The sequence below is a fragment of the Lathamus discolor genome, chromosome 15 (genome assembly GCF_037157495.1).
Source record: "Lathamus discolor isolate bLatDis1 chromosome 15, bLatDis1.hap1, whole genome shotgun sequence".
NCBI lineage: Eukaryota > Metazoa > Chordata > Aves > Psittaciformes > Psittacidae > Lathamus > Lathamus discolor.
The window spans coordinates 5170753-5193733 of NC_088898.1; the positions used below are offsets into that span (position 1 = coordinate 5170753).

A 22981-nucleotide genomic window follows, 5' to 3' on the forward strand; every position below is an offset into this window, starting at 1 on the left:
ACTACCCAAGATGTGCACTGCTGTTCCCTGATGCAAGGAGGAATGCAGCATTTCACTTGCCTCGGCACTGCCCTGAAATCACTACCTCCATAAACCTCAATTACCCAGCCTGAAAACAGTCATCCAGCTTATCCAAGGACAATCCCTGCACTGAGGGGAAACAGTTGAAAGAAATTCAATTATACTTTCTGATGCCAGGTATAGAGGAAAGCTGCTTTTATTTCCCTTGGTTTTATTTGGTTTGGTAGCAAAAGTTTTCATTGCTACTGTCTGCAAGAGCCAGATGTGGGAGGAAGAGCAGAGGTGGCATAAGGGAAAGCAGGAACGAAGGTTCTTATGGTGGCTTATCTGTGGTACACTACGTTTCCAAATAGCAGGAGCTCTGTCATCCTGGCTGGCTCATAACCACCCCCACAGCAGGAAGTGGCGGAAGAGCCTCGGAGAAGCTGTGCACATTTCTCTCCTCCTGCCCCATCCCTCTTATCTGCTTTTGCTTGCGAGTCTCATAAAACACCCGCAGGCCAAGCCCTGCAAGGCCAGCTCCTCAAGCCAAACCTTCCAAAAGAACTTCCATGCACGATTCAAGCTCCCTCCCCGCTTAGACTGAGGTGTTAGCCTCTGAAATCAAGGCTCAGGACAGGTTGTTCTCAAGAGGAGCTGGAGGCGCTGTGTGGTATGAGAAGATGAATACAGGCAGCTCCTGGCACCAGTGTCCCTGGATCTGGTGGGGTTTCATTCGGGCAGGTCCTGCATTCACAGAGCTTCGTTAGACCCACAGCAATACAGCATCAGGGTGTAGATGCACTGACAGAACTTCTTAGCAAAAGCTCACCCACAGACTTCCTTTGCCCCCCTCGCCCCCTTTTTTTGATAGCACTTTGCTTAGAGCATTACTCTGAGATACTTTCTTTTAAGCACTTTTCGGATGGGGAGAGAGGAGCAAGGGAAAGCATCCAACCTCCTCTCTTCCAATTTGTCTGAAGAAGGCTGTTTGTTCAGCTTTGTATTCAGCATCCCTGTGATCCTTTTACGTTGAACTGCGTATTTGTATCCATTTTAGATAAATCAGAATTTCACTACAAGTCAGGAAACACCCTACAATTACCTTTTCAATGCATCTCCCCTTAAGTTAAGACCTTATTCTCCAAAGGAGGCTGCAGAGCTCTCATTGACTCATCCCTTATGTACGCTGCTCAACTGGGTACCTCCATGGTGGCAAAGTACACACAGAAGCAAGGCTAAAGAGCCCTCAAATCCAAGTGGGATTGTGTAAGGGTGTAGTAAAGAGGTCTCTGAGGTAGAAGAAAGCACCTTTACTTGCATGGGGTTAGCATAACTTTTAAAAATTTTAGAAGTAGTACATTTTTAAAATTCAGCTGCCAGCAATTCCAATCTGAGACTCATAAAAAAGTACCATATTAATAATTGAAATGTAAAATGCCTGTCGGATTGGCTCCAGTCCTCCGTCCCCCTCCCCACAGGGCTTGATTCGCCTTAGGGGAGCATTTCACAAGCAGCTCATCAACCTTCTGAAATACAACTTCGGCAGATGAAAGCCTCATAACCATAGAAGAGCTGCTGTCCTTCTAATTCTGGGATTTAAAAACAGTGACATCTACGGAGCTATTCAAACTAATTTAAAGGTAGAGCAGCCAAAATACCGCAGCCCAACCAAGCACTTCAGGTACCACACAGTATTAGTTACTACAGATGCAGGTTACCAGTAATCTCCCCATCTCGGCCACAACATCCACCCTTTATCAACCAGCAGACAGTGTTCCACCACTGCACCATGACTCACTGAGACCAGGGTGATGAGGAACCCGCAACACCGGGTGATTCAAGACCTTTTGGTGGCCATGAAACGTGTTCTCATTCCAGGGGCTCCAGATCATCAGGTTCTGAAGGCCATCTGAAGCCCACCACTTCCTAATTTGGAGACCTTGCAGAGGACAGAGATGTCTGAGTTGGAAAGCATCTCATCTGTTGGTGTCTGCATCTTTGACTTTGGTGATTTTAGTGCCTCTGTAGCTATGCAGGATTAAATGATGTGAATGTGGCCAATACACTGCAACATTCACTTTTCTGGGGAAAAGTAACCCAAGCTAACAAATTAGAACAAAAACACCTTGCTGGATTTGTGCTACTTATTCCAAAGAGTGGGATGCAAATATTTCATGTTAACATTTCATGGTTCCCTGAATCCTTATAACAAACGCAGCACTATTTTATTTAATGCTCTTCAAATCCTGTGTTTTTAACTACAATTACCAAGCCACGCTACCTCTCAGTGAAGTTCACAATTGCTCTCAGGAGAGCTCTGCTTATCAACATTGTGGCAGCTCTTCAATGAACTGTCATGCAGTACCTTTGCTTTGCAGAGGCAAAACCTGCAGTAATCAAGATGGTTTTATTAGCATTTAAAGCTAGTAGTTGCCTCCGAACACCCATCTTTTATTATTCTAATTCATCCTTTTGCTTGGCTCAAAATATTACACAGTTATTTAAGAGGTGTTACTAGCATTTTGCTAACCAGTAACAGCCTTTAGCATTTCAAAATGAGAATCACAGAATGGTTTAGGTTGGAAGGGACCTTAGAGATCAGCTGCTTCTAACCCCTGTCACAGGCAGGGACACCTTCCACTAGAGCAGGTTATTTCGAGCCCTGTCCAACCTGGCCTTGAACACTGACAGGGATGGGGCAGCCACAGCTTCTCTGAGCAACCTGTGCCAGTGCCTCAGCACCCTCACAGGGAAGAGCTTCTTTCCCTTTTATCTAACCTAAATCTTCCAGTTTAAAAGACATTTAGAATACACCTCCAAGCTGTACTTGATGATCAACACACAACACGCATCTGGTGGTGTACCTGTCATCACAGAGCCTCACTGTGTACCCACTCTCTAACAAGAGCAAGGTAAAACACACCAATAATTCTTTCAGTGAGGTCCAATTACACCGAAGTTTCCCCAGCAGATTTTTTTCTCCTCGTGACATGGAATGTGAAAGGTTGAGCAACACTTTCACTGTCTTATGTGATCACCTCATCACAATAATTACTACTTAACACCTGAAACGTGATAGCACCTTAACATCCAAATCTCTGCGTGGGAGGCTCTATTTAGACATAACAGACAATCCACAGAACCCAAATGAATTGCAGCTTCTACATGAACATCAACAGTATCAAGTGATGGGAATAGCTTCGTCTTCCCTCCAGTTAATTTCCTGTAAAGAACATCCATTTTGTATTAAATAGCTGCACATTTTTTTTCGGGGGGGGGGGGGGGGAAGGGGGAATGAATGTATACAGCAAGCACACTTAGTGCAATCCATCAATAGTGTTAAAAGAAGTAAAGGTTTGACTGCAGAGAATTTTAAATGCATCTTCTTATCCATCAAGGTAAATATATTAAAGACAAAATAACAGCTTGGCATTAATTCAAAATCTTTCATTTGAGCTTTCCCAAGTTATTTGCAAACCTAAGGTGTAGCCAGACAACAATAGCTCTAATGGCTGTTCCAGTAATTCTGGCTAAACTAGAATGTACCTTTTAAATGAACATTATGTGTTGTCAGATTTACAGAATATATGAAGAGAACTTAGAGCTAATAAAAATAAAAACCCATTCAAGCATACGTATTTATAGCTTACACTATTTTGCTAGATGCACTAAATCTTCTTCATTATTATAGAATTCGCCCACCCAAAAGAGATTTGAGTAAAATAGAGGCTTACTAGATTACAGCTTCGCTTTTGTAAGCATTGTTATGAGTTCCTAACAGTTTAACTCCACAATTAGCTCTGCAATAGCCATTCTGACATTCAGACAACACCAACTGTAGAAATAGCTGTAACAGGCTGAATCTGGTTTCAGTTATTCCCTGAGCAGCCTCACCAGGAGAAGCTCGCATGTTTAGAAATGCCAGTCACAATGCTACGAGAGGATTTACAGAATCCGTTTCTGTAGTGAGAGGACCACAGAATCTAATAAAAAAAGAAATTAAAAATATGTATATAATTCTAAAAAGTCAGTGTGGCATAACAAAAGAGACAGGGGAATGAGATTAAATGCAGAAGACAGCAGTGAGGGAAAAGGAATACAGCACTGAAAACTATTTCTGGTTGGTTGGGGTTTTTCTTAAACGAAGAATAGGCTGAAATGGAGCTTGAGGAGGCAAGGGAGCAAGATTTTCCCATTACAGCAAAAGCAAACATCACCTACCAACCTTTTTCTCCATCAGCAAGCAAGCTCAAGAAGATTATAGGCACTAAAAGTAACTAAAGGGACTTGACAGCCACTATTCCTGAAAATCACGGTTGACACTTTTGACCCTGGTTCTTGCCATTAGTTTTTGCTCATTTCCAACATGCTTCTTACTGCAGGGGTTAGCTTTAACCAAAGCACGTTTTGAACAAGATTCAAAGAAGACACCTGGTGGCCAATGCATCAAATGACAGTTCGGTTTTCTCCAGATTTATTATGAGTGCATCCCAAAATCCCAAGTAAAACCAGTGGAGTTTACTGCAGAACAGCCCTGTTGACAACCCACTGTGGTCATGCCACAAGAAACTGAGACCTCGAGAACAGCCCGAGTTACAACAGTTCAGACAGCACCTCAAAAGCAGCCTTGGAAACTGTGCAACTTTAAAACAAATGAAATAGCAAATATTTCCTGAAAGCCCAAACAATTTCCTATTTAAAGTTTCCATGTCCTTATTCCACTGCCATTCACACATTCCACCTCTGGGAAAACAACATTGTTTGCTCTGGGAACACACGCCCCAATAAAAAGGCCATGAAAAAGCTATCAGTGACACCAGGTCACTGCAAAAACCTGATAGGGCTGATGCATGTGTGTTATTAGATTCTAGATGGTTAGAGTAAGTGAAACTTCCTCCTACATGGCATCAGTGTGAAGACAAACACAGGGAACATGCCCAGATCAAACTATACTTCCAGTGGTGATGGACATTGGACATGGAACACAGAGCAAAGGAGGGAATCCTGTACTTCAGCAAGCTTCGCCATCCCAAAACCCAAGAATTTAACAGGCAGCAGAATACATAATTCATTATGGTCTTCATCACACATTAACCCCAGCTTCTGGCAGACTGGACACAACACAGGCACTAGAAAGGCACAGAAGTATTGAGAAGGTGCGGTAGGAACTGAAGTCAGTCTAGAAGATGAACGCACCAAAATGCCACAGAAAAGTGGCACTAATGGGTAAGAAGCTTCTCAAGGCAGGTAACATCGAGCAGTATTGATTCTTTGATACACACAATGAAACCAAAGTCTTCATGATTAATAATCCATTGTGAAATTCTATTCATTAGGTAAAAACAGTGCACAGAAATGACACAACATAAATCAGGCAGCCTCCTCACTCATGAAAGAATGATGATCTTGCTTGCGCCCATGTAAATTAGCAGCAATCACTCTGCGGAAAGGCAAGCTCATGCTTTTCACAACCTAACCAGTAACAGCAAGAAAGAAATGATGGGAAAGAACAAAAAAGCCCTAAAACTAATTTCAACACCAACTTCAGAAAGTACGTGAAGCAAAAACTAAAGCAAGCTGGTATTCAGGACACGCTTGCTCCATCCGCATGCATGCAGAGAGCATAAGGGATGAAACTCGGGATTCCCAACTCTCAAGAGCATCAACTCCCCACTTTCAAGCTTCAGATTTCAACTCTTCGGTTTAAAATACCGAATGTTTGTTGGTAAATGTTGAAGTGTGCTGAATGAGATGAGCACTTACAAGCAATGACTTCTATTCCAATATCCTGCAGCTTTCTCTAGCCACCCTTTCCTGATCTTCTCACACAGCCTTCCTATTAAAATCTCTAAGTAAGAACGCAGAACCAGCATGATCCATTAATGGAAGTCTGGAATACAAGTAAGCACTACCTATTTGTCATGAAGGAGATAAACTGCTTAAACATGGCAAGTTTTCAAAGATTAGTCAGTGCACAAAACAGAACTGCTTTTGCCCAGGAAAAGGATTAGCCTTTCCCCATCATTGTCATCTTCCACCTCAGCTTGTAGAAAAGCAGTTTATCAGGTCTTTGGTCTCTTTCTAACATCCCAACCATAGATCAAGTTTTGTGGAGGATCTTAGCAAAATCTACTGGTATTTGAAAATTGCAGTAGGAAAAAATATAGCAAGAGCTGTGTATGATGAAAAGGGATATAGTCAGAGGCAGTAAACAAGTCCGCATTCAATGAGCAGCATTAACCAGACTAATCCCGAAGCACATGGAAGTTGGATACATAAGCAATTGATCTCAAAAGCTGGGGATAAATCTCTCCTAATAGAGATGGAAATTAATGTTTGGGAGCTGCCAAACCTCCAACCTAACTACAGGGAAAGTTTGTCAGTTCAGAATGCAGTCCTGAGATACTGAAGGCAGGCTCTAAATAGCACACTTCTATTAAGCCAGTGCAAATGATACAGCTTCAGGTGAACGGCCTAAAGTGGAATTGGCCATAGTAAAGCAGTTTCTTTCAAGTCTCAGGTTTTGGAGCTGGTGAAGCAAAGAGGTGGGGTATAAAAACACCCCAAGGAACAATGGAAAGAGATAAATGCAGGGTCTGTAACTACACGGGTTTAAAGAAACAGAGTTCTAGTATGGAAGGAATCTCATTGAAATCACTACTATGTATGAACAATTGACTACCTAATAAATGTATATTGCATATAAAGAAGATCTATTGAGCTCATCTGTTAGGTAAAGGATAATGAGTACAAAATCATATAGTACTGCTAGATCACAATGTGCCCTGGAGAGCCCAGCTGAAAAAAGTATCTCCAAAGCCCTACAGTTATTAGTAACACCTTACAACCAAAAAAATAAGATAAAACATGGTATAAAACAATTGGCATTTCATAAAATAACAGACGCCAGTGTAATTATAACAGTATATATTGTAGTATGTACCTGTATATGCTGGTCAATCACTAAGTCCTGATGAAGGAACCAATTACAAAGTAATTTACTCACTTTCACAATCCAAAGAGTTGAAACATGAAATTTAACAGCAAAAACAAGATAGATATTAAACTTGAAGACTCTTAAAAATAAATTTTCCAATAATATACGAAAATAGACTTTTAATTGGTGTTTTTGTCTATTAGTGAACGTCATGGGCATTTATACAACTGGCAGCTGTAGCAGGCTCATGTTATAGATCTGATTTGGACAATTACGGCCTAATTAAAACTTTCAGCACCCTTGTAAGGGAAGAGTTCAGACCCAGTATGAAAGAGATTGTAGCAGGCTGACTTCAGCTATAAAGGTATAAAGTACATACTCAGCACTAAAGGAATAAGAAGAATGGATCCAGTTCCTGAAGTCTGTCTCTACTGCAAGGTAAACAGTTTATTTATGCTTCCTTATCATTTACCTGCTGGAAGAGAAGCTATCACAAAGACCACATTTTATCACTACAAGAAACTGAGAAAAGAAAATTCCTGTATGAGTACTTCATCAAGTATATTCTAAACGTACTTAAAAAAGCTGAACAACTGTCACTTCATGGTAGCGTAAAGGTGTAACACATTCAAAAAGGAAGTTCCTTCTCGTTCTACCAACTTTACAGTTAGCCATAGCTGTAATCACTTTACAGAATGACTCAAACACCACAAAACTATAAAAATGTTTCCAGACCAGGTTGCTATATATCAGTGATCCATTATATATAACAAGCAGCAGCATATAAGAATATCTCATAACGAAAATTCCTCCCACATAATTTCTCTGAATGCCACAGCAAAACTAGCACCAATGACAGCACATATGTACATCTGTAGCATCATTTTAAAGACCTATATATCAATATTTACCTATATTTACCATAATTTTGCATTATTAAAGCAAAAACCCCACACTTAAGTTCCCACCAATGCACCCATGGAAAGATGGTCCCATTCCTGGCCACTGTCACGATTTACACAGCAAGGAATACATATATAAAACTCCACTCTCTTGGCTTGACAAGTGAAGACACTGCTCAGGACTTCACTTCAAAGAACACAGCTCTGCTGCTAACCATAGCAGCATCAGGACAGCAAATAGAATTCAAAGCTGTGGACCAAATCCACCACCTCACTGAAGAGTTATCCCAGCATCTTTTCTTCACCTCAGCATCTCAGGTCTAATGATTCAAATTCATTTTATAAGCCTTCAGATGCTGCTTTTACCTGGAGATACTGTTCTACCAAGATGCTTCAGGGAATCTGCTTATCATTCAGCACAGCAACGCCTACCCAAGACAGTTAGAGAAGGCATAATGTTTCCCGATCACTCCAGTCAAACACTGCAAGCTCCAGGATCCGAGTTGAGCCCTGTGGGAATACACCCTTCTTTTCAGAAGTATGAGTTTTGCTGAGGTTCATGCTCTGGAAAGGCAGAAGATACCCAAGCACACAAACTTTGAAATGCGTTGACAAAGTCAGTCCCACTCACTGTCTACTGATCACAGCTTTTCTCTCAGTTGGATGGTCCCAAAAGGCAGTCACTACAGACTCATTCCGCAGCTGAGAAAAGCACAGGGGTAGACACAAACATTGCCTTTGTACTTGTTCTCAATTTCAAGCTTACAAGCAATCTAAGAGATGAAGTAATCTGTGTCAAGATGAAATCTGTAAAAATCCCATCAGGGCCTGCTCTGCTGCCCAGGGTAACCACACCAGCATGAGCTGCAGCTTGTAAAACACCCTTGGTGGAAAAAGCAGCAACACAAAGACAGAGGAACCAAACTTGCCCATAGATTATTTCCCCCCCCCCCTTAATGCACTCCTCACTTGTCAACTCATGACACAATTTAGAGCCTTTCTGCATTATTCTCACAGCACATTTGACCACCAGCAGAGCCGATTTCTGGCCACTTGCCTCCTCGCTTTTCAGAAGGCTCTCGATGCATTGCTTTGAGTGCCATGGAGAGCACGATGACCGAGAAACAGAATTACTTGCCTCAAAGTTATTCTGCCTTACACTGTTAGTATCTGCTAACATGAACCCTTTCAGCTAAGATTCAATGCCACTGAAGCAGTGAAGATCTCCAGTGCTCTAAAAACACTGCTAAGGGTCTGCTGAGCGAGCCTCAGAACTTAGCAGGTAGTGGTGCCACTGAAACAGGGTCCTGAAATGGCTTTACCAAAACACAACCATAACAGGAGAGCCACGCTCCTACCAGCTCTGCTTTTTCTTTGTTTAATCATGAGTTTTAACATACAAGAACTTCAAACAAGTACTTTCAGGAGTTCGACTATCCCTAGGGGATTACTTTAAGAAGCCCACCTTGGAATTTCTCCTTAAGCATTTCTTGATTATGAAAAGTAAGAAAAGTTATTTTCCTGGGACAAACCAGTTCCCACAGTGTGACAGAGAAGCCAGATACAGTGTCTGGCATTTAGAAGAAACTGTGTAGCGAAAATACACCGCATGACAAACATGCAAAAATTCAAGCCCTGAAAAAACACCCATCCATTTTTATGAACTACAGCCAATGCACCAGACTTGAACAGGACTGAAAACATTAAATACTGCTCTGCCCATCAATTATAAAGTATGTCAGACTGTATACTTCAAAGAAATTACCAAGAAAACTAGAGAGAAACAAAGAACTTTCTAAAATTAACTTGGTTCCCTCTTTTATTTTTCCACATTATTTTAAGATAGCATTTTTTAGGATATGAGCAGCCCACACTCAGAAAAGAGCTGAACAAACGACCGTGGTACAGATTATGTTTGCACTTTGAAGAACCATTCCACACACTCAAAGGAAGAAACTTTTCCTCATGTGGATAAGCGAGGCTGATCTTTTACAGTTCTGTTAACAGATGTCCTAGCCTTGATGTCCCCTTTCAACATTATTCTTTTCTAAATCACAGACTGAGCTCTCTTGTGGACATATGGTGTATGGACATGATAGACGCCATTTTTCTTTGCAACAGTGCTCGGATCTTCTGACCTCAGGTCATGCTGGCAAGAAGTTACCATCTGCCTATTGCTGTTGGATGATCAAAAAGGAGCATTTCTGGCTCTTCTGCTACTTCAAAACACCAAAAGGTAGTTTAATACTGCATTGCTTGCAGTTAGTGCTCTCGCTGTATCTTATCTGACCTTGAAACTCTGTCCAAAGTAGTGAAACTCTATCCAAACTGGGGGTGGAGGAGCAAGTGTATTCCAGGACTGAAAGCAGGGCTTGGGAAAATCCAGCAGTGGGTTCATCATCAGAGGGCCGAGTTAGCTGCATTCATTACTAGTTATGTTCTTCAACCTTCCCTTAATCACCTTCAATTTCCTCAGTGCACAAACATTGTATGGGAAATGAAAGGAAAGAACACTGTGGAACTCAAACCAGTATGTCAGTGCAGGAGGACATACACAGGACTTGTCTTTGCTGAACACTGCAGGGTACTTCTTGGGCCCTTCTAGAAACACAGAATGAGACAGTTTGAAAGCAAAGCCCAGCTGAAACGAAACTAAATCAAAACTTTGCCATTAACTACACTGCGTTCTCAGACACAGCAGATATTTCCGTTTCTAGCCGAGATGACAGATGCAGTTTTGTCCACAGATAAACTTCCTCAAGAGGACAAAAACTACGGAAAAAGCTTTGTCAAAACCCCATTCCCCAGCTGAAGAGAGCAGCCAGGAGCATGCCTTCTCAAGGAATATGAGAATTTAAAAAGCATTGTGCAAAAGCAAGGATTGCTCCAAGAAGTTCTCAGCAAAACAACGCATTCCTGTGCCACACTTTGGTGGAGATGCCTGCAGTTTATACTTTCTTTGCTTACTTTTTAGAGACAAATAAAGCAACGCTTGAAGCAATCACTAAACCTACCTCTGAGTCCTACTGAGCTTTTCATCTGGCTTCTTACCTGAGTGAGATTCTCAGTCCCCTGTTAACTTGCAGAAGACCAGCAAGTGACAGGGGTTGCTGCACTCCTAACTTGGCCACCTTTATCCTCTAGCACTTAAATCCATCACTGCACAAAATGAAGGTTTAACCCACTCTGAGAAACCACTAACCAGAAGTGCTGTAACTGCATGAAATAAATCAACAGGAAACTTCTATTCCAACCAGTTTCAAGCAACCATATCCACAAACTTTGCAAAAGTCTTTTCTTTGCACCAAATTGCAGAGACCCTTTTGTAAAGATAATTAAAGGCCACTTGTCCCTGATCACAGCATCCCCATCAACCGTGGCTGGTCTATACCTCCAAAACGGGCAACTCAAAGGATGGAACACTTTCCCAGACTGTAAACCAGAACACAGCTAAGGAAGAACTGAGAAACTTATACAAGGTTAAAAAGTTACTTCCGTGTATTTCACATTTGGCTGTACAATAACCTTTCCCCAGGTTTCAAGCAATCTGCCCCAAGTGTTTTCTTCCTAAACAATCACAGAAGATTTGCATTAAGAAAGGGAGAGAAAACGTAGGACTTCCATAAAGTACAGCATCCCTGTATCCGCACCATGCCCTTAAACAGATCTGTATCACAGCTAGATTGGCAAACCAAAGTTAAACCAAAAGGAATACCCACAGAAGCCTCTTACCATGTTCGACGAAGACGTTACAGTGTGGGCCCCCATGCCTCGATGACTCCTTCTTCCCTGCTCCCTTGATAAAGTGCAGGGCAGGCAGACTCGGCCTCCTTTGGTCCCCAAGAACTTTTCCAGGCTGCTGCCCCATAAAGTAACTATGGGCAGCCTTTCCCAGGATGAGAAGTGTTTGAAGAAGCCCGTGATCCCTGATCTTGCAGGCTGGGTTTGAAGACGAACGTATTTCAGGTGGGTGCGCTGGGTGCACACACTGGGTGATAAAGTCACTTGAGGTGAAGAATTAAGACAAGCGCAGGTTCCGCCAATGCTTCTCAAGACAGCAACAAGGCTCCTTAGGTGGCTTTATGCAAAGAAAACAAGTAAAAGTTCCAATTCCTTAATAACGAACAAGCGCTACCAAAGGTTCAGCTCGCCATATGTAGTGTGTCTTCCACCAGGTAAAGGAGAATTAATAGTTCATCTCACAAGCAAGAAACCACACGTAGGCTCACCCAGGGCAGGAAACAGCCATTCCCACTGCAATCAGTGTCAAGGTTTCTTTTTTTTTTTCCTCCTTTTCTTTTGCATAGCATTGAGTTAGCCAAGGCCAAAGAGCCACGTATTTGGCTTCAAGTATCGTAGAAGTCTAGCCGGATCAAGTACACCGACACCATGTCCACCAGCAAGGCGAAGCTTCGGGCCTGGCTCCTCAGGGCGAGGGGCTCCTCACCGCGCCTCGCCTCCTTCCATCGCAAGCCTCGGCCTCCCTCACCGCCGCTACCTCCTCTGCCGCACCCCGCCGGAGGCCAAGCGGGCCCGGGGGGCCATGGCGGCGTCGAAGCAGTGCTGGGGCCCGGCGCAGGTGGCCCGCTGCCCGCCTCAGGCCGAGCCCGGAGCGGCGGAGCGAGGCCGCAGACGCGCTCCAGGAGGCCGGTTCCTGCACAGCAGCCAGAGGAGGTCAAGCGGGGGGGACCGGGCCGGCTGCATCCCCGCGGGGGACGCCGGCGGAGGGCGAGGCCCGGGCGGGCAGCGGGAGCGGGGCCGAACCCGGCCCGGCCACGGCGGGACGTGCTGAGGGGGCCGGGCTGGGGGCGGCGGGGCCGGGCGGCTCAAGGGGAGCCCTCCGGGCCTGGCAGGAGGAGAGGAGCGAGGGGCCGGGGGTGCCCCGGGGGTCCCTCCGGGGAGGGCAGCGACACTGGCGGCGGGCGGCGAGGGAGATCCCGGAACCCCCGACGCGGCGCAGCCCCGTCCCCGGCCGGCGGGGCGGGCGGTCACATCCCCTTCCGGCCCCTCCTCCTCCACCGCCCCCGCCTCCCGCCCGGCCCGGCCGCTGCCCGCCGCCGGCCCCGCGCCCGCCGCCATGACGGGCCCGGAGGGGATGGGGGAAGCTGTGAGGGACCGAGCGGGGGCTGGGGGGGGCCGTGAGGAGAACGGGGGTGAAGGACGGGGTGAGGGGAGCCGTGAGCGGGGCCGTGAGGAGGCGAGAGGGGGCTGGGGGACATGAAGCCATGAGGGAAGGGGGGTGCCATGAAGGGTTCTGAGGAGAAAATGGGGTGGATGGAAACCATGAAAGGGAAGATGAGAGAAAAACTGAAGGGGAGCCACGAGGGAAGCGGGATGAAGGGAAGGATGGTGGAAATGGCAAGTGCAACAAGGGTCGCTCGTGTAACATCGCTAGCAAGTGCTAGCCCAGGACCCAGAAATGCCATGTCAAATCCCTAACCCCTTTGTATGGGCGGCCCAACTTGTTTCCTTATGGATGTGAAAACGAGCTCGGTGGTCCTTAAGAATTACAGAATCCCTCCTGCGCACAGGCTGGGGAGGCCGCTGGGCAGCTCTGCCCTGCGTTTCTTGCTGGGATGGACAGGGCAGAAGAGGTGCGCCCTGTGTCGCTGTGCACACAGCCGTCAGCTCCTGCACAGCTGGGATCTGTCACCCTGCTGCACAAAGGACTCCACTTCCTTATTGATGCTTTCAGAGCACATTGATCCCAAATCCAGCCATAGAGGCCAATGAATAGGGCAGGAAATGTTTTGTGAATCTACTTTTAGGTGCCGTTTAGTATAGAGGTGAAGTAAAAACCCTGGATTCTTCAGCCTGTGCTGTGCTACGCTTGTGTGCGACACAAGCACTCCCTGAGCTAAAGAGCATAGGCTGTGACGCTGGACATACTCAGCTTCTCGTATGTTCTCCTGTTCGCCTTGGGAATAGAAGACGGTTGAGGCAGCAGCTTGAGGTCAGGGTGATTTGGTCAAAGGTCTGTGGTTGCTCCCACTCCACAACAGGAGAACACACAGATGCAATTTCATGTCCTAGCCGCCTGCTCGGGGTAACCATCTGGCCACGGAGCGGCTTGTTTGTACTGACTCCTCCCTTGTGACAAATCCAAACAGACTCCGTGTCTCCTGCGCCATATTCAAGGTCCCCAGCAGACGTGTATTCTTCATCTTCCAACAATAGCATCTGAAATGTAGAGCTTCAGATGGCCCGATGGGATTCTCCACCTCTGATATGCCAGCCTGCTCCTACATCACTGAATTTTAGCCTTGAGACTGATCCCAAACCATCCCTACTGCATTTCTCTATCAGTGACTCAAATTGCATAGAGGCTTTTTGTGTTAGACACACGCGGGAGAGAGAAATTCTGGTGCGTTGTAACGAGATAAATCCAGGGTCACAGCTCTTAAACTCTGAAGAATTTTTGAGTTTAATCAGAATTTCTGAGTTAAATCAGAAGATTTAAATCATTAATGGAGATCAGCTCTCACTGCGGTGATCGAACACCCGCTCGGCTCCCGTGGATTGAAGGAAGCTGAGGGAACAAAGCTGTCAACACAGGCCAAGCAGCCTCAGAGAAATCTGTTCCTAAAAACAATCCCAGAGCAGAGTGAACTCCAGAAGCTCTGTGTGCTCTGGAAACCTTGACCAAAATACACTACAAGTCATTGCGAATAAGCAGGGCTTGTGTTCTGGACAACACAGGCTGCAGATAGGCTTCTCACTGCCTCACGGAGATCTGTACAGATGAATGTACTATCTAATAGACTAGGTGCTTGCCAGTTCTGTGAACATGACTGACTCATGTTAACAAAGCTGAAGCTGCCTGATGGATTTAGAAATTGTTAAAGACAAAGACAGAAGCTTGTGTGAATGCAGAATAACTGAAAAAGCCTACAGACTGTTTCTGTCAGTTGAGCTCTACCTGTGGCCTGTGTACATCCCACGGATTTCATAAGAAATCTCAGTGCTTTTTGAAGCACTCACACATCCGTTAAGTGTGAGTTGTTACACCCAGCAGCTCCAGGGAGGTTTCCTCCACTTCCTCCAGAACAGTATCTTTAGGCTTCAACCCTATACTAAACCTTAGCAGATTAATTAACAGTCCTCAGGAACCTGAGACAACCATTTCAAGATTGATAATCTCTGTGGGGTTTCCGTATCTTCTAAGGTCTGCTCAGAGCTTTGTATTTATACCATTCACTTCAACTGAACAGCAAAACTGCATGCGGATGATACAGAAGTAACATAATAAGCAGCAGTAATTGGATTAATAACCCATTAGCACAAATTTAAAGTCCCAATGGTTATTACTGGGAGTAGAGGGAGGAGTTGCTATTCTTCATACTAGTAAATGAATCAACCACTGGCACCAACAGGAAAATTATTCCTTTAGATGAGTGATTTTGTGTTCTCGTTTCTGCAGGCAGCACTCACCAGCGAAGGAACTATTTATTAGCTCAAACACGTCAGTGCCCTGTATTAACCCTGGAGTAAGCAGCACAGGCAAGTACCACAGCCTGTTTACAAACAGGCTTCACACCGTCACACACTGGTGACCAAAGAAATCAGATTGCTCTAAGCTGCTTTAATGCCTGGCATTTAGATTCTCATATAAAAACTAAAGACTTACTAGGTTTTTCCCACTCCACTTCCAACTACGGGTTTGTTCTCAAACCGGAGAAGCCACGGTTTCTTCCTTTTCACCCTTCCTGCTTAGAAGATACCTAGCAAAATCACACAGACTATTTCAAGGATTAAAGAGGGCACTGCTTTTGCTGGAGTCCTCCTTTACATCTTGAGCACTTCCCATTTCAAACTCTTCTTTTATATAGCCTGCCCACCATTTTGTGTGGACCTGCCTACGGAAAAAGGGGCCCCAGTTCCCCCACCTACCTGAAACACAGGCGCTGCCACTGTTTGTCAAAGCCTCCCCCAGATCCCATCTGACAACCCACTGACATCTGCTGGGCATTAAGGAGGAGCCTTTTGCCATATTGTGGGTCATGACTGAACATGAAGCCTCTCCGTATGGAAACCAGAAGCCCCAACAGCACATCCAGTTGGTTTAAAGATGGATGAGCACTGCTGGCCCTTGACATTTGTCAAGAGGAAGAAAAGCTGTGGTGATGCAGCCAATCCAACAGTAAATGGCAGCTGACCTGGTACCTTTCTCAGACACCTTTGAAACTGCTCAGGAAGTTTCTCCCTCCCCACGCAATTTTGTTACTGTCATCTCTTGTTACCTGCTGGCTTGCAAAGCTGTGCTTGATGGGGCTGCAGGAACTGCCAGCAATGACCTCATGGAAGGCTTGTTACAGAACTGAGGTCTGGGCTTGGCACAACACTGGCCGAATTTGCAAAGAACAGCAATTACCCCCTCATGGACAAGGAGAGAATACTGGTACCTTCAGTTCTCTGCCCACATCAGGAAAGATCCATAACCAAACCTTACCAGCTTAGGCTTAAAAATGAAAATTCGGGAGCATAGGAACTGCAAGAGTCACACACTCCCCCCCCCCCCCCATTTAACACATCCCTAAGGCCAAAATATCAGGAATGCTGCAGCAAGCAGGAGGAATTGGAAAGCTCAGAGTTGAAGCACCTGAAGTCCAGATCTTGAGCAGGTTTGCATGTTGTATATTCATTTATTGATAATAAGTAACCAAAAAAGGTTCACAATGAGGAGAGAGGGCGAGCATAAGAAGCTTGCAGATGGACCACAGTTTTAAAAACTGCCCTGTAGAGAGGAAAAAAAATAGAGGAAAAAGGGAAAAGAATACCTCTAAGAACTCAGCTGTGCAGCCCACACAGCCTGCTGCAGACACCAGCACCCATTTATCAAGATCTGTGTTATGAGAACCTGGTGCTGTTTCACCTTGCAGGTCTGACAGCTCATGCTAAATACCCATGAGCATGATCCAACTCTAAATTAACTGCCAAAGCACACCTCCTCAGCACTTTCCACCACAGCGCTTCACACCTCATAACCCCCCCAAAACGTTTCTGACCTGTGAGGTGCCTGCAGAGAGGTTGCTTGAGGACAAAGAAGCATTTTGCATTCCTGCACCAGCTCATCAGAACCATTTCCAGGTATCACATCTCTCCAGGTGGTTGTGAAGTATAGCCTCTTCAGCCCTTTGCTCTTTAACTGACACAGAGTTGTTTAAGTGGCAAAGATGCAAAGAGATCTTCTGGATTAGCTACAGAGCTCTCCATCAGCCTTCAAAAATGCTTTAAAAAAGTGAACATCAAATACTTTATCTCATTGCTTATATATCCCCAATCTGCTTATAGCTAGAAGCCTCACAGCAGAAATCCCTGAGTCTCCCCATATGGTAGTAAGATAAACAGCTGCTAAACTACAGCAACTGGATAGGGGAAAAAGAGGTACTTTTCTAATGAAGGTATGCAGATGCTAAACCTTTCAGCCTTTTTGCACTGTTCCTGTCCACACAGATATGGATAATGCTGCCACTAGCCTCATGCATAGACCTGGAAGTGTCACCATCAAGCTTTAGTTTTCAGATGTCCCAAGTTATCCTGAGGATGCAATTGTTGCAACACTTATTAGGGAAACCTCAAAATTAACAATTCCCAAGTCTCGTGTTGAGCATTCCACAAATATCCCCAAGAAGTTATTTTACAGAGGCAGCACGGAGAGAAGTTCGAGCTGTGCAGCAGCAGAACGGATTAGCCATGTCCTTGCTTGTCCTCAGCCGCTGAGCTCCATAACGCTCGAATATTTAGGTAGCAGTACCGGTGGCAGACATCCAGCCTTTGCTATTCGGCAGGGCAACGAGGCAGAGCTGCCGCGGAAAGGGGATGCTGCAAACGCGATCCGAAGCTGCCACCTAGTGCTTGCTGTGGACCAGAGACAGAGCAGCCTCAATTAAGCGACAAGCACCGAAGGGTATTTCTACTTCCCAGAAAAAGATTGAGCAAAGAATTTTTCCTTTTGCCTGGGGCGAGCATGAGAATTTGCAATGTTAGAATTAGATTCAGGGACAATTAGGGCTGACATTTTGCTTTTTTTATCCTTCTAAAGAATTACACACTGTGGTTCAAGCAGCTCTAATACAATGCAAATACAATATATATATACACAATACATATAACAAAGACAGATCTAATATAGCTCCAGAGATCTGAAAGGATGTGCCAAGGAAAGCATCACATCCATTCGGTACAGAGAAGGCAAGTGGCTGCCTGCATCTGGCTCAGCATGCGCACCTGTAACCACTGGCCTGGGATCTTCACCAGCATCATACTGGGCTCCCTGTGAACCCCCCCAGACAAAGATGCTGCAAGACTCACCTCCATGAGATCCTGCAGGGCAGTAGTGTTGAAAGAGCCACTGCGGACAACAGCAGGCAATGTACTTACACAGGAATTCTGCACAGAGGATATGCTGAAGAGGAAGGTTAAGTCCTGCTTGGATGGGATGAAGAGCAGGTGTTGAGGGGGAGATAACAGGATGTTGCAACCATTCTGAGTGCAACCGTTTCCTTTCACAAGGAAACGAACCAGCTGTAGCTCTCCAGTTAGACCTAATTCATTCTGGAGAAAGACAGGCTAATGCAGACACTCCTGAATGACTGATCTGTTTCAAAAATTTATTGAAATGTAAAATATTTAACAGAAAACAATACTGGAGCCTCCTCACAGGAGGAGTTCACTACAGTAGTCGGAATAAAGGGACCAGCAGAACACACGCAGGCAGAGAAGACACTGCTTGCCCACGGCTACTCGTTCATGTGGACATCGTAGCACCTCCAACTTCATACCCTTGAGCCACGAACAGCCAGACCCAAAATGCGGTTAGCAAAGGTGTGGATACTCCTGTTCCTAAAGACTAAGACTGTGTATCAGAGGTACGAAAGCGAAAAACAAGAGCTGTCAATCAAAGGCCACACGGGCAAATCTGTATCACAGAAAAGGAAAACCAAAACCATTCAGAAACCTTTTGGGGAGAGAGACGCATCAGAAAACACATGCCTTCCTCTCCATCATTCTGCACGAGGTTCAGGGGCACTAGACACAGCTACAAGTGCTATGGGATACGTCCCGGTTGTACCTGCATCTTCACAAAGGTCAGATACCAGTTTTTCAGGATGCTGCACTAGAAGGCTATAGTACTTAAGTACTGCTTAGTACTATTGTACTAAAAGGGCTCAGAAGGTATCCTGGGAGTTGAAATGAGGAATTCTGGTGGTTTCTGAAGCATGGAATGAATGCTGGGGACTAGAACACTGAAAAAAAAATAAGATACTGGGAATCAAAAGCTGCCATGTCAAAACTTCCAATGACTGCTTCTGGGCATGAGCTCTATCCCTCCAGATCCAGCAACCTATGTTGGGTTTCCAGAACGATCTGTTCCATCACCTCCGGTTTGAGAATGTCTTTGATCTGGAGTGGAAAGAAAAGTAACATTGGCACCAAAAATCAACTACTACTTTTGCACACTCGATGGGGACAAGGATCCCTGACACACAGCAATGAGCAGTGAGTTTAGTAGGTTGTGGTCAAACAAGACTATGGCAGAAGTGGGGAAGTTCATATTGTCACTTACTACAAGGATGCTCTGGAAAGCCAAAAGAAAGCCTCACCACCTAACTTCAGCAACTGAGGAGGCCTTTCCATTCCCTCCCCACAGCACGGAATAAAGTAAACACCACCAGTTTCTGTACCTGATGAGGAAGGGATGCTTCATAGCAATATAGGACGCTGGTGTCAAAGAGCATCAGCTTATGAGTAACCAGAGCTACAATGCAGTTTCGGACCCGTGAGATCACCTCCCGGTCAGACATGGAAACAGGCTGAGGAAGGACAAAGGAAAAAGAGATTAATACACAGGGAAATAATGCAAGCCTACTGTAAAAAAAGCTTTGCCATGAACCTAATACCAAATTTGGAAAGCCTCAGGTTGTTCACATGCCTCTGACTGTGTTAGACTAAGAAAACATCACTGGTAGGAAAAGGCTAATCTTCCCTGAACCCTCACCTCCAAGTTGGTGATGAAGCCTCCTGTCTCTTCATCTCTCTGCTCCGAAGTTGGGTAGATCCAGATGTAACCATTGTTGCCAAGGATCACAGATGCACCACAGGGCAGGTCATGGAAGTGAGTCTTCTGGCGTTTCACAAGAGATGGCGAGACCTGAATGAGCACACCCTGGGAAAGCTGAAGAGGAGACCACGAGACTCAGCATGAGAGACATGAGCCACCAGAGATTACACCAAGTCACTGATACACACTCTGTTCCCAGTCTAGGAACCAGTCAATTTTAACACCTTTTCCTGTGAAACAGTGAATATAAAACCTGCCTGCCTCTGGGAGTGCTGCGAGGATTAGCTAATGCCTGTGCAGTCCTTTGAAGATGAAGAATACTTTAAGTGCTTGGCACGAATGTTAATATCTTGATCGTAACTACACATCAACCATCCCTGCAGAAAAATGACGAGAGGCCCAATTTAGCAGAACACTTTCCCTCTTAATCCAATCACTGTCCTTCGCCCTTTGTGCAATAAGAACACTTCCCTTTCATCTTCTACGTGCTAATACCCTTGGTCTGGTAATCCCAAACTGCAGCCTGCACTCCAATGGCCCCTTGGCTTATTTCAATGCACAAAACCAGAGATAAACGCCAACTGCATAAAGCCTAAAATAGAGCTCTGGAGAAAAAGAAAGCAGTCACAGGGGCAATGGCCTGCAGAAGAGCAGTGATGAAGTTTGAGTCAGAAGGTTTCTCCCCAGGGTTAAATTCCCAAGTGGCTAGTGGGGGTTTGCAGGCTGTAACTGTGGTCTGGGAGAAGAGCAGCTCAAAGGGCACCTCAAGGGCACTTCCTCTACTTTGGGTAAACTCCACCCGGTGTAACCACATAGGAACGAAGATTCTTCCTTAACCTGCAGGAATGGGTTATAACAACATCTGCTCTACACCAGAGCCACTTTCTTAAAAATCCCTCCAAAAGGATGGCACATGGAGCAGAATTAGGCCAAGATCAAGTGCTTTTGAACAACTTACCTTCCCGTATTTCAGACTCCGGGTGTGCAACGATAATGCCCCATCAGTAAATACAGACTGCACCTCTGCCTGTCAGTACCACTTAAGGAAACAAGGTCTCTAATGCTGCCTGGTGCCCTAATGCTGCCCGGTGCCAACAGCCACTGGCTGCCTGCAGCAGAGCTCTCACTACCAGGTTAATGTTCTCCCCGTGCCCTTGGTTCATCTGAGTGCAAGCAGTGGAAGGATACACTGATGAGGTCCCCTTCCTGCAGACAGTCCCTCATTGCAAGCTCATCTTCTATTGATCTCCTTCTCTGAAATTATAGAATCATACAATCAGCTAGGTTGGAAAAGACCTGTATGATCATTGAGCCCAACCATCAACCCAGGACTGTCAAGCCCACCGCTAAACCATGTCACTAAGGACAAACTGATCTCCCCTCTTGATCCCCAGTCATGGCCACCCTTCATAGTGGCCCACGCTATATAGCTGCTGCTCATACCCTTAAGGCCACCCCTGCTCTCTCCTCATGGCCACCCCCGCTCTCTCCTCATGATTTTCTTGCACAATGCAAGACAAGTTATGTGTAGCTCAGAAGGAGAAAACATCAGTTAACACACTGCAGGGGGACCACTGGGTGCTAAGCAGTGTGGTTGCCAAAGGAAAGCCAGACTAGCACATCTAAAGTGTTTATCTCCAAATAACACCGAGAGTTAAAGACACGGGAGCACTGCAGACCCGCTGCCCTTGGGCACTGGGCGAAAGGAGCCACAGGGGACAGCAGGGCTCCGGCACTCCTACACTCACCAGTTCCCCTCCAGGTAGGTTTATAGATGACAGCAGCAGGACTGAATCTAGCCTGGAATACGTCTCCACTTTCCATCGCTTCTGCTGCACCTGGAGAAGGAAGGATAATCTGCTGACACGCACTTAGAGCTGAGCAAGCGGGCCGTCCCGCGGCCAGCCCAGGCTGCATGGCGAGCCTGCCTCCAGCCTCCTCGCCTGGTTTAAAGCCCATCCCAGCGCTTCCGCACAACGTGCTTCCAGCAGCGTCCCAGGCGCTGCGGGTCAGCCCAAGGCACGGACACGCCGCGGGACACCCTTCTCCTCCCCGGCACATCCCTGAGCTTTACCTCCGTAATCCTGCCGACCACCACATCGCCGACCTCACCGTTGTACCTGGGGGCGGGACAGGGAGAGCAGCCCGTCACACACCTCAGCCTGCCCCGCACCAGGCCCGGCCGGCAGCCAGCCCTCGGCCCGCACGGCGTGCCCGCTCCCCGCGCTCACCGGGTGTTCAGCGCTCGGACACAGATCAGCTTGTTCACCCTCTCCACCACGCCGGCCACCGAGGCGATGAGCTTGTCATCCTCCACGTACGTGCCGTGGCCCCTGTGGGGACAAGCGGCTGCCTGAGGAGAGCCCGAGGACAACGAACCCTCGCCCCCTCTCTTCGCCGTTGCCTCACCTCATGTAGCCTGTATCCGTGGTGATCGTGTCCCCCGGAGCCACCAAGTGCTTCTCGGGGCCCTGAGGCGCGGTCACCACCGCCGGCTTGCGGGGCACTGGCAACCGCATGGTGACCGCGGCCATCTTGACTGAGGGCGGTGCAGCACCGTGACCTCGTCCGCAGGCACCTTCCGTCCGCCATGTTGGCTACTGGCAGGAAGGCGCCTGAAGCCGCAGGCGTCGCCATCTTGAGTGAGGGCAGTGCTGAGGTGTCCGGGCAGCCATGTTGGTTCCTGTCAGGGAAGCGAAGACAGAGAGCGGCCATGGTTAGTGAGGGCAAGCCGTGGGGCTGAGCGGGGCCGGCTGCACGGGGAGCTCAGCACCCCGCTTTGAGAGGCTACCCCCGGCTAACCCTAACCCATGAGCCTGTCCTGCTGCGTTAGGGTCATCGGGCAACGCAACGTTTAATGCCGCAAGCCGACATGTAGGGACTGCAGGAAGGCGAGCACCCAGGTGGTGGTTAGACTTGGCTTAAGGGGTGAGTTGACAGTTCAACTTGGCAAAGCTCTTCTAATGGTAAGTGATAAGGGTGTGTGGAAGTTTTGATCACTTAATTCAAACACAGCTAGAGTTTCAGAGGTGCTGAGGAAATACCAAGGAAAAAGAAGGCAGCAGTGACCTCCAGCAA

General features: G+C 46.3%; 2 protein-coding genes across 2 annotated transcripts in view; both read right to left on the reverse strand.

Moving 5' to 3' along the window:
* ABL1 (ABL proto-oncogene 1, non-receptor tyrosine kinase) overlaps window positions 1-12828 on the reverse strand; it is a 77733-nt gene extending 64905 nt beyond the window's left edge. The window contains exon 1 of the mRNA XM_065696060.1: window positions 11575-12828. Within this exon, the coding sequence (XP_065552132.1) occupies window positions 11575-11710 (136 nt within the window). The 5' untranslated portion in view covers window positions 11711-12828. The remainder of the gene's footprint in view (window positions 1-11574) is intronic.
* Window positions 12829-18431: 5603 nt separating this feature from the next.
* On the reverse strand, window positions 18432-22448 carry EXOSC2 (exosome component 2). Its single transcript, XM_065695709.1, has 9 exons — window positions 22313-22448; window positions 22135-22236; window positions 21978-22023; window positions 21652-21741; window positions 21092-21157; window positions 20862-20930; window positions 19841-20017; window positions 19527-19655; window positions 18432-19245 (listed from the first exon to the last, which is right to left on the reverse strand). Exons 1-9 carry the CDS (start codon window positions 22435-22437, stop codon window positions 19165-19167), a joined length of 885 nt encoding a protein of 294 aa, XP_065551781.1. The 5' UTR covers window positions 22438-22448; the 3' UTR covers window positions 18432-19164.
* Between the last annotated feature and the right edge of the window lie 533 nt (window positions 22449-22981).

Coding starts and splice junctions, on each gene's coding strand:
- EXOSC2 (XM_065695709.1), bottom strand. CDS start 22,437: ATGGCCGCGGTCACCATGCGGTTGCCAGTGCCCCGCAAGCCGGCGGTG. Junction 21,158..21,651: donor ACCTACCTGGAGGGGAACTG/GTGAGTGTAGGA, acceptor CTATAATTTCAG/AGAAGGAGATCAATAGAAGA. Junction 19,656..19,840: donor GCTTCATCACCAACTTGGAG/GTGAGGGTTCAG, acceptor GTCCTTCCTCAG/CCTGTTTCCATGTCTGACCG.